We start from the raw sequence: 12183 nt of genomic DNA, 5'->3' as shown, positions 1-12183 counted from the left end.
AATATCCATGAATAGTTAAAACACTCCTTTTGAAATGCATGCCTTGTACTGTTAGGTAAGTACAACATTTTTCTTTTTGCCAGATGTGATATTCTACATGGACAAACTGAAATTTCACCTTCAGTAAAGTTCAGATTTCCCATTAGAATTATTGATTTCTGGAGTCGTGAGAGATTGGTGAATGAATATTGTAATCTAAATACAAGCCAGATAAGCTCTTGTCTGGTTTCTGTGTACCTACTGATGCTTAATCATTTACAATTTCTTATGCACATAGACCCAATTACCCTGATTCCCTGGATCAGCTATCTTGACCTTTTTGTTCAAGGGAACTGGCACAGAAGAGTTGAGGCTGGGATAGGTGAGCCATGGTCATATTGAATGTTGGGACCAGGCATGTGGGGTCAGAGTGATAATATTGGGCATTTTAGGTGCCTGACAAAATGGAGGATTTCTGCTTTTGCAAAGTGTGCTTGACATATTTTGCAAAAGCTGCAAAGACCACGAGGATCATGGCCCCAGAATGCCTGGGAGGAAGTTGATGTCCAAATGTCCCTTAATTGATAATATGTATGAGGGTTTTGCAGAGGGAGCTAGGTCCTGCTGCAAATGCATGCTCAGGATTGGTTGGGAGATGATGGGGTTATAATAATGTTGATAACTATGTTGCATGGTTCTCGTGCCGTTACGAGAACATTGGTCAAGGAGAGGGGCCTTGCCCAAATTATTTACATTACCTGGTAAAATGTTTCTTTGCTTAATAGAACCCCTTCCCATTAAGTGTTTCTGTAGAAAAAATGTTATGTGATATTTTGTGATTGGGTTAGGGAACTGTCAATTAATGTATTTTATAATCTTTATTGATGATTGGCTTGAAGGGACCCCCCCCCCCCCCCCAAAGTATTTCGCGGCAAGGGTCCATGAGGGTATAAAAGGGGAGAGCACATGAGAGTGTGCCGATCTTCTGGGGTAGCACTTGGGACCGTGCTGACCTCCTGGAGGTGTTCTATTAGCACGAGGCTGAAGGGCTTGACCGAGTAGAGACAAGGATCGGACCCCCAGTGTTGGATTAGGTATCGTATATGTGATTACACTACAATAAAGTTAGTTGATCCAGTGCTTCTATTCAGTGTTTTACTGAACCAGACTAACGGGGTAAGATTAGGACTGGAATTACAAGATGACCTTCTCATGTTCCTATTTTTGACTGTTTTCAAGCAGAAATGTTTTTTTCTTGTTTCTGCTCCTGTCACTTCCGCAGTAGGTTAATGTGGTTCTTGTGCAGTAATCTGCAGCGAGAGAAGGGAATATTTAAACCTCCTTCCTTCTCAATATCCATCGGTAAATAACTTTTAAAAAAATGTAATTGATAACATCAAATTAGAAGTGTCATTTATTGTATGACAGCCAAACAATGCTTATTCCTAATTTTCAAAAACTTTGCTTACTTTAGGGTTTAGACCAGCACTTGCTTTCCTTACCGCAAGGAAGCTATGGACAGTTTACATTTGGTATTTTGGATGATCCCTTTGATCCCTTTTCCTTTGGGACAAATCATACCTCAGAAGAAAACCGAGACTCTGAAAGCAGGAGGGAGCGGGAGCACCAGTCACGTCCGCGGTATAGTTCCAGGCAATCCCGAGCACCCCGCTTCCCGTCACGGCGGCCTACAACACGGAATGAAGGAGTGCCAACTCTTGAAGGGTACGTGTTTTCCCCTGGAGTTTAAGAATTCAACATTGTCAAATGTTGTGTTAAATGTTAATGACTTTATATCACAGGCAAACTCCGAAGGGAGTAAGAGGTCCGGTGCGATTTTCTGTAACACGTCACCTATGCATGCGGCAAGAAATATGAGTGGGGGGGGGGGGGGGGGGGGGGGTACATTTTATTTTTTCCCACATAAATTCCATGTGAGTGAATTTTAGTCCATATCTCAGACATTTGTGGTTTGTGAATTCTGTAAAGTTGCCCGTATTCATGTGGTTTGGTGCTTATTTTGCATCAGTGTCTGTTGGTGGTATTCTTATGAATGTTACCTAAAATGGCTGTTTGGATAAATTGGTTAAAATACAAACCAAATGGTTATGAATAAATTTGGCACACTATGATTGCTTTAGATTTTGGTCCCAGCATAAAGTGAGAAATATTTTGATGCGTACAGAATAATGCATTATCTCAGTCTCCATGTTCTGTTTTTTCTCAATGGAAACTCACAATCACAATAATATTTTATTAGCGAAGTGTGTTTTGCAACATACGAGGAATTTCATTTGCCAAGTCAGTCATACAAATTAAAAGCAGCGGAACACACAAAACACATTTTAACATAAACATCCATCACAGTGACTCCTCCACATTCCTCACTGTTATGGAAGGCGAAAAAAAGTTCAATCTCTTCCCTTTGCTCTCCCGCGGTCGGGGGCCTCGAGCCCTCCCTTGACGGGATGATCTTGACTCCCGTAGCTGGCGGCGGGTCCTCCGTGTCGAGGCTATCGGGGGGGTGGGGGGGGGGGGGTGGATGTCAGCTCCCTCACGCCAGGCGATCAAACCTCACGTCGGGGCTGATCAAACTTTCCGCGACATTGGAACTCCCGACATCCACGGCTTCTCCCGAGACTGTGAGCGCCTGATGTAAAGACAGCAGGCCGCGTTTGGAGTGATCCCAAGCAAGGAACGACTCCAATGCAAGTCCACGCCCCGCGGTGGGGCCCAAGGTCAGTCCGAGGAGGCCTCCAGCTCCATCGATGGATTAATCGCATCTCCGGCAAAGTAAGAAACTGGGGGGAAAAAAAGGTTCTCCCGACCGCTCCCCCTCCCCTACATAAAACAAACCGGAGAACATTTACACAAACTTAACACACACTAAAATAAAAAAAAAGACGAAAAAACAGACTGTTGGCAGTTCTGCCATTCGTTCGGCGCCCCTGGTGGTCATCTATATATATATATTTGCAACAAGAGTAGTTTGAAATAATAAGATATTCATACTTTTTATTACAGAATAATTCAGCAATTGGTCAATGGAATCATTGCGCCCACAGCAGTGCCACATTTAGGATTGGGTCCATGGTAAGTTGTATTGCAAATGCTGATAACTTTTATATTGAAGTTTGAAATGGTTAATTAAGGACCATTTTGTGGCATTTGATTTGAGATCATTGCATCTAAAATGGGATGGTACAGAAATAATTTTATTTGTATACGTATATGTATATGTATGTGTGTGAGTTTTAATACACAATGTGTGTGATAAAAGTTGATTCGAGTCCACCAGCAAAGATGCTCCACATATTCAAGGATATGTTATCAAGGGAAAAATTGATAAATTCTTTAAAATAATCAGATTTTCATTGAACTGGACATTAACCTGAATGGTTCATGCTTAACTAAATGATAACGGATGCAGCATTCTAATTTTTTTTTTTCTTCAAATTATCTTTATTCTTAACAGTTGTGAATACATAATACAGGATATGTGTATGTCATCATTCCTAAGGCCTTTAGCAGTTACAAATGTTTTCCTTCATTTCTGAATGGTATGTTAGAGTAGCCACCACCTCTGAAATCCAGCAGGTGGAAGATATCTGTGGGTTTAATTTCAAGCATTCAGACATTGTTCTGATAATATACTTGCAATCCCCCTCCCAGCCATGATCTATATTCCTCACTGCTACTTTGAAGGTATTGCATTCACCTTGTGTCTGATAAGCTGCCGTGCCTACTTTGAGACGGTAAACTGCTGTTTCTGGTAAAAGCTACAGTATACTAGTCCCCAATCAGCAATGACATACACCTCTGCATCACAAACTAACACCAGTCTCCCACCTGAGCGAAGTAACTTTCACATTGTAGCCTTGGGACTAAATGGGAGAATTCATTTCCCTAGAGCAAGCAATACACTTTATCTTGGCCAAAAGGTTATGCTTTTGAAGTAACAGTGACAATTTTAACATGTAAAGATGTGGACACTTAACTGACAATAGCTGAATAACCGTGTTTGTTTATTACTCAGTTAACATGAGTTTACAGAATCTCAAACTGGTTCAACCTACAAAAAAACTATTTAATGAACATAATCATGATTTTGCTAATTTGCACACAATGATTTTCAAATTGTCACTTTACATTTTACACTCCAGTGTAAAATGACAAGTTGAAAATCATTATATTCAAATTAGCAAAATCATGATTATGTTCATTAAATAGTTTATTGTAAGGTGAACAACTTTCAGATCCTGTAAACTCATGGTAACTGAGTGGTAGGAGGCAGTGCGGCATTATTTTACCTAATGATAAATCTTCTCTGCTTTCTATTGCTCACTGAATTGTAGCAAACATTGGCTGGGGGCTGTGCTATTTCCAATTTATCATCACAGGAAATTATAATTAGAGATGCAACAAAACATGATAAAGTTGTCAACTGCAAAACACATGGGCAAGGAGAAAATATACTTTGGTTCATGCCCTTAACCAGTGCCAATTGGATACAAGATGCAATTTGTGTTGACTAATACCATGGTCCACATTCGCAGTCATTTGAAATTTACTTTTTCTATTAGTTTTCTGCTCTTGATCTTTGCTTCATTAGCCTGTCCTCCATTTTGTGTAAGAAAGAACTGCCGATGCTGGTTTACACTGAAAATAGACACACTATGCTAGCATAACGCAGCGGTCAGGCAGCATCTCTGGAGAAAAGGAATAGGTGACATTTTAGGTTGAGACCCTTTATCAGACATATCAGGCCGAGACTCCATTTAGTCTTGATGGCTCCCTGTTCTCTGTGTCAATATTTGGATCATCTTAGCTGAAAGCATTTCTGCCAGATCATGACTGTTAACTTCTAAATCCTGTTTGTTTTTATTCATTCAAATAATTGTTTTCTGAGATAAAGTTGATCTTAAATGTGCATTTGGATTTTTTAATATGTAAAAAAAATTTTCACAAATACCTCAATCAATGGAATTGCTATATTTGGCTGTACAATCTTGCGATGTTGTCCATTTCGATCACTATTTGCTCTGTGTACAGGTATTGTCCTCCGTGGTCTAAATTCCTTCTGGCGATTTTGTTTTAGTGTCATGCAAATTAATTTTGTGTGAAGCCAGACAATCCCTTATTTTATGTTGCATTGTATTTCATACTAAGTTAAATGCAATGTAGTGGAGTGTAATGTTCAGAATTCAGTTACCCATTTAGTTACTTGAACGCAAATTAAGAGTAGCATTTACGTAGACTTCCACCATTGCCTATTGTTTTGAATGTTGGTTTTTAATTTGTTATTTCCTGTGCTTTAAAGGGGTGTCTTGCATTCAAATCCAATGGATTACGCATGGGGAGCCAATGGTTTGGACACGATCATTACACAGGTAGTTAATTTAGTTAATACAATAATATTCACATCAAAACTGCAATGAAAGATGGAAACAAAATTACAGTCAACAAGCCTGTATTTTGATTCTTGCTGAAGTAGAATTACCACAAAATTAGGACATTTCTTTTATCTGCTGGCTCTCTACCTGCTACTGTCATTCCCGGTGCCCTGTCCCTTCGTCTTCTTATCCCCATGCTAACATGAACCTTCCCTGTTGCATAAATAGAGCCATAGATAGGTTTAATCTGATCCAGAGGACAGTATTCTTGTGAAAGGAATGTTAATAAATCACTGAGAAGTAAGAGAGGTAACCATTGACACTGATTAGTGTAGTACGAGTATGAAAATCAACCCATGGCAGGAAAGACTAAATAATATAGGCAAAAGTGTGTGGCAGAAGATGAATCTGAAGTAAGTGATTCAAATCTGGTTAAATCAAGGGCACCGAGAAGTGATAAAGATGCGGCAGAAAATTATGCTGAATCAGATTGATGGAAATAAGGTGCAGCAGAGGAAAGAAGTAGCTTATAGGCTCCAAAGGTTTTGTGTCTCGACAGGACAAAGCATAATAGACAGGTATCGAGAAGGGTGCTCAGTCAATAGGTGATTTCAATCTGTATGTTAATTGGACCCACTAAACTGGCAAGGATATCGTAGAAAAAAATCTTTTTTTTAGAGCAGTATATTATAGAATCCACAAGGTGCAGGGTAATTTAGATTTGTTCAAATGTAATAAATTGAGATGAATAAGTGATAACTGTAGCTAAGGATCCTGAAGGGGTTATGATCATAATATGGTAGAATTCCAGGTACAATTTGAGGGAGAATGCCTCTGGTCCAACTGTGTCCACAGCTTAAAAAAGAACAATTACAGAGATATGGTGATAGATTTGACTTGAATGTATTGCAAAGATAGGCTAAAGGAAAGTCAGTAGGAAACAGCTAAAGATATTTCAGCAGTTATTTACCCCTGTTAGAAAAAGGGACTATGAGAAAGAGGAACCATGCGTAGAAAACAAAGTCAATGAAATAATTAAAACATAAACTAGAGCATGCAATGCGGCAAAACGAATGATCTGTCGGACGAGGGAAATTTTTCGGTAAACACCAGTGAGGGATTGAAAGGTTAATAAGGAGGAAGAAAATTAAGAGAAATAACATCAAAACGATCAACCTATATAAAAATAACCAATGAATGCCTGAATACTTTGAGGATGAGAATGTGGAATTCATGGAAATTGCAATCATTTGTATTGGTAATTAACATCAATCTTCACAGAGGATGACACTATAAATATCTCAAAGCTGGCAGATGAGCTAATTTCAAATAGTATGGAAGAACTAATAGCAATCCCTATCAGGAGGGATGAGGCCTGGGACGGGTCAGCTGTCAGTGCGTTGAGTGGCTGAAGATAGACACAACATACTGGAATAACTCAGCAGGACAGGCAACATCACTGGAGAGAAGGAACGGGTGACGTTTTGTGTCGAGACTATGTGGCCTGCCTATATTGTCTTACGTTCTTATGCTTTTCATGAGGATTCTTTCTGCTCAATTATATCTCCACAGATATCACGTGATCTCCCATACCTCATCCAAGTAGCCAACCTTCACGTGATAACTAAGATGGACTGAAACAAGGGTCCAGGAAGGGAGAGTGTTGTTGGACTTTCCAATCCTGTTCTTGCATAAATTCCATTTTGGTGGTTCTGAAACAGTTTGCTTAAAAATGGGAATTATTGTGATTTCACTTTCTCGGTGGCACGGTGGTGTAGCGGTAGAGTTGCTACTTTACAGCCCTTACAGCACCATAGACCGGGGATCGATCCTGGCGACAGGTGCTTGTCTGTATGGAATTTGTACTTTCTCCCCGTGACCTGTGTGGGTTTTCTCCGAGAACTTTGGTTTCCTCCAAAGACATACAGGTGTGTAGGTTAATTGGCTTGGTGTAAATGTAAAAATTGTCCTTGATATAGGATAGTGTTAACGTGCAGGGATTGCTGGTCGGTGTGGACTCGGTGGGCTGAAGGGCCTGTTTCCACGCTGTATCTCTAATTTGTTTTGAGATACTAAACTAACTAAAAACTAAGCTGGCAAACTTGAGAGCAATTACACTGCCCTTATTATGACCACTGCTCTTGTTGCACTTTCAGTGCAGACAAGATGTTGACTCTTTTCATTGGGATAACAATGTGTTATGCTTCAGTTTATAGCAGTTTAATAAACGTCGCAAGGTGTAACATCCGGTTTGACACACTCGCTCTTAATGCCGAGTTTTGTCAATTTGATATTTTGTCACTGAGAATTTATTTTCTGTCATTGTGATTCCTAAAATCTCTTATGAAAGATTTAGATCTTGCTTCAGCCTTTTATTACAAATTTAATTTGTAATGACAATAACATTTATTTTAAATTTAAATAAATTATTTCCACCAGCTGCTGAATCAATTTGAAAATACTGGCCCGCCTCCTGCTGACAAAGAGAAAATCAAAACTCTTCCCACTGTTCAAATAACAGATGAACATGTAGGTGAGTATACTTTAGTTTTGTTACAACACGTCTCATTATTTTTTGCTTCTCCTGATTAATTTTGTCAGGAATACACTGAAATCAAATGTTATATTTCATGAAATTTGTAATCAGCAATGCAATTTTCTATTTCAAATGTCTTATCATTTTGGTCTCCTGGCTTCAAAGCAGAAATTTTGCAGTTTATAGTTTAAGAAGGAACTGCAGATGCTGGAAAATCGAAGGTAGACAAAAATGCTGGAGAAACTCAGCGGGTGAGGCAGCATCTATGGAGATGATGGCAACATAAATGAATGTTCCTGTACTTGTGAACTTTGTTGAGTGTAACCTAAAGAAATCTGAACACAATTCATTATGGTCCAAATACATGGCTTGGAAGAGATTTAGCACAAAAAATGTAATTGCAAAATATGGTTGCTTTTGAGGCATTACATTATTACCTAGTGATGGTTTTATGTAGTGATTTTGGAACTGAATACAATGTTAAACAAATAATCCTTTAATCCTTTACATATTTAATTGATACTGCCTATGTAATGAGAAAAAGTAAGATTTTCCTCCATTTGCCTTAGCTATTGCAAAATTAAAACTTTTCTTGAGAAGACAAAACTGAGGGAGCCTTTGCCCATAGAGTAATGTGGATATTGGTCTTGTTATCTCTGGAAGTGCAAATAGGCATTTAAGGGAGAGCTCGATACAATTATGAAGATGAAAGGAATAGAGAACTCTGCTGAAAGATGGGTGGATGTTGAATAGAGCATTAAAAGCTGCCTTGACCTGGTTGGCCCTTAGTCTATTGATGTGATCTCTATGCTATATGATACTTTAGGAATGTGTATCTCTGAAGGCAGTACAGTAAACGGCACTGTGGCACAGCTGGTAGAATGGCAGCCGCTCAGCTCCAGCAACACACATTCAGTTCTGACTCTGGTGCGATCTGTGTCAAGATTGCGTGTTTGTCATGCGACTGAGTGCTTGGTGCTCTGATTTCCTCCATATCTCAAATATATGCAGGTTGGTTGGTTAACTGGTTGTTGTAAATTACCCTCAATCTGGAAGGAGCTGATAAAAATGTTGAGAGAATAAAGAGGGGTTAGTGTAAATGGGTTCTTGATGGTTGGAATGGAGTCAGTGGGTCAAAAGCTCTATATCTGTGCAGACAGATATTTAAAAGATTCTGTCTAAGAAAACACAAAATAGCATCTAACTATCAGCAAGGCTTCTGAACTTTCTTGGTATTGGGTGACTTATGCAAACAAATATTTTCTCCTGATTCTTTCATAATGGTGGTGTATTGTTGAAATCCCAAGACTTAAAGCACAGTGCGACTCTCCATACTCCAAATGGCATTATCCATGTAGGTCAGAAAATTGGAACTAAGTGAATAAATATATGTTTAGGAAGGAACTGCAGATGCAGGTTTAAACTGGTAGACACAAAATGCTGGAGTAACTCACCTGGTCAGACAGCATCTCTGGAGAAAAGGAATAGGTGACATCGCCTATTGTTCAGAGATGCTGTCTGACCCGCTGAGTTATTCCAGTTTTTTTATGTCTATCGGGTAAATATATGGCCGCCTTTGCCTCTGGGCCCTCTAAGGTCCAGATCGCTTGTTTCAGAGTCCACCGGAAATGGCTAAAATAGTTAATTTGTAACTAGTGGTCTTGTTGATGTTCTCTTTAAAACTGCAAACAACTGGTGTGCAATTGTAGCTGGTGAATTGAAATCATCTTGAGAAATGAGACTGGTAAGCCTCTACATCCTTCGAAGATTGAGGAGACTCGACATTTTGCAGAAAACTATCAATCCCCATGGTGCATGGTAGAGAATATACTGACTAATTGCATGCCGACCTGGTTCAGTAACTCGAACAACCAAGAATGGTGAACATTGCCCTGTCGATCACAGATATCAACTTCCCTGCCATCAAAGAGATCCACAGGAAGCATGGCTTCCTGACCATGCTTTCATCTTGTTGCTACTGTCAAGAAGAAGGTACCTGAAAACCATAGTCTCCAGGTTCAAGAACAGCTTCTTCCCAGGAACCATCGGACTCTTGAACCCCACTGACCAACCCTACCTCAGCAACGATCTACTATGGACTTTGTTTTGGTTAAACCAACTACTTAGATTATGTTACTGAATATTGCTGACTATTAATTCATTTTTTATTCATTATCGTATTTTTATTTGTCATGTTAATGTGTCTATAAAGCTGCAGAAAGTAAGAATGGTGTTTTGTTCCCATACACATGACATTTAAACACTCTTGACTCTTGATCATGTTGGCATCAAGATGGTTAGCTGCAGCACAGTAAGATACAGAAGAGAGAGAAGATACAGTTTTGTGCTTAGCCAATGTTTTTCCTTTTTCTTTCTATAGGACCAAAGAAAGGATCTTTGGTCCTAAAGGATTTTTCTTTCTATAGGATTGATCTAAATTGCAGGCCCCTCAGGAATGATTACTTTTTCCATTGCTTATAACTCATTTGACTGAGTTTCCAACTGTTACTGGTGTAGGCTTTTGGAAGAATATGTTGAGACTGCCCTAACTCATTTCATTTAAGATGAACATTTCTTGTTTTGTATAGAAACCAATTCTCCTATATAATTCTGGATGCCTGCATTGGATTTGTGATGTGGTTTCATAAATGCTGTCAAAAGCAGCTGAGGAACAGCACTATACAAGTGGCCAAACAGAACAGCACTTTTAATTTGTATGCAGCAACTTAAAATAGACTTGCCATGTACTTGTATGCTTCGTTTATGTCTGTCTGTTTCTGTACTGGTGATAAGGTGAAATGGAAAAAAAAATTGATAGCTTAAGGCTGCCCTGAGGTGCCAAAATGTAATGTGAAATCACTTGTGGTCAGCTATGATATATTACTCCTAGGGTGAAGTATATGTAGCTTGATGCATATTGCAATGCTCACATATAACGTCACGTGTAATACACTTAATATTTAACAGGTGTTGTGGAATTCTGCAATCACTGAGTTCAAAGTAAGTACCTGGAATTGGCGAGTACACCATGTGTGGTTCCATCCCTGAAAGCTAACAGCACTCTGCGGTTCTACTCATAGATGAGTCCAGGGACGCATTTGATATCAGATTGGCAAGTTAGTCATCGGATGACTGGTTAGGTAATACCCTGGATATTATTCCAAATCACTTAATGATGCTTTGCCACTTTTTTTTTTAGCTTCCTTTTTCTCAACAAGACATAAAGCAATTGTCCAAGTTACAACTAACTACACCTTGGTTTATATTAGATCAGATGAAAAGGCTTAGACTTGCTGCTTTTTCTAGTAATGAGGATTGGGAAATGTTCAGTGTGCCAAGGCATTGAAAATGAAAGGGATGGTGGAATACATACATAAGCTAAAGAGAAACATATAAACTGATTCTAAATCATTTAGAGATTTGAGAACCATTCCTCAGACTGTTAGGAAGCAAATATAACCCTAGTCTTTGTGAATGGGTGGATAGAAAACCAGGAACATTTGACCTTTTAGCATGATGCCACTAATAAGGAAAATACTGGAACTTAATGTACATAAGGAACTGCAGATGCTAGTTTATGGGAGGAAAAAGACATAATGTGCTGGAGTCAGCAAGTCAGGTGGCAGGTACACAAACTTGCTGGAGGAACTCAGCGGGTGCAGCAGCATCTATGGAGCGAAGGAAATAGGCGACGTTTCGGGCCGAAACCCTTCACAGTCAGGTGGCATCTCTGGAGAACATGGATATGTCACATTTTGGGTTGGGATATATCTTTAGACTAATTGTAGTGTGGTGGTGTGGGGGGGGGGGGGGGGGGGGGGAAAGGGGGGAAGGGTTACAGATGGGAGGAGACAGAGGAGCAGGAAAGGGGTGGTTGGATAATGGGAGAAATTGGTGCACATCCAGGTGGGGCCCAAGGAAGAGATGGGAGAGAGGAACATTAATAAGAACATGTTGCAGAGCACTGGTAAAATAATAATGGAGCAACACAAATCAATGAAAGCAAAATCATGTTTAAGAAAGCTGTTAGATTTTATTTGAAGTTGTAACGGAATAGATAAATCAGTGACCAGGTATTCAGAGGTCCCATATAAGAAAAACATATACAATGTGACTCTACAATATTGAAAGTAATATGCTGGCAAAAACTGAGGACTACTTAATGGGACAGAAGCCAGTAGACAAAATGGGTCAATTTTGGATTGAGAGACTGATTTATGGGTGCTACAAGCATCAGTGCTGGGGTCCGAGCAGTTTGTGACCTTTATCAGTGTT

At 39.4% G+C, this 12183-nt stretch overlaps 1 protein-coding gene across 1 annotated transcript in view; it reads left to right on the top strand.

Annotated features, from left to right (window-relative positions):
- The window catches only part of rnf126 (ring finger protein 126), a 55492-nt gene that overhangs the window by 34496 nt on the left and 8813 nt on the right, over positions 1–12183 (top strand). The window contains exons 4-7 of the mRNA XM_033046521.1: positions 1454–1704; positions 3004–3072; positions 5300–5369; positions 7812–7905. Coding sequence (XP_032902412.1) covers positions 1454–1704; positions 3004–3072; positions 5300–5369; positions 7812–7905 — 484 coding nt within the window. The remainder of the gene's footprint in view (positions 1–1453; positions 1705–3003; positions 3073–5299; positions 5370–7811; positions 7906–12183) is intronic.

The sequence above is a fragment of the Amblyraja radiata genome, chromosome 29, assembly GCF_010909765.2.
Source record: "Amblyraja radiata isolate CabotCenter1 chromosome 29, sAmbRad1.1.pri, whole genome shotgun sequence".
NCBI classification, from domain to species: Eukaryota; Metazoa; Chordata; class Chondrichthyes; order Rajiformes; family Rajidae; genus Amblyraja; species Amblyraja radiata.
This window is presented reverse-complemented; position numbering and strand designations above follow the sequence as displayed.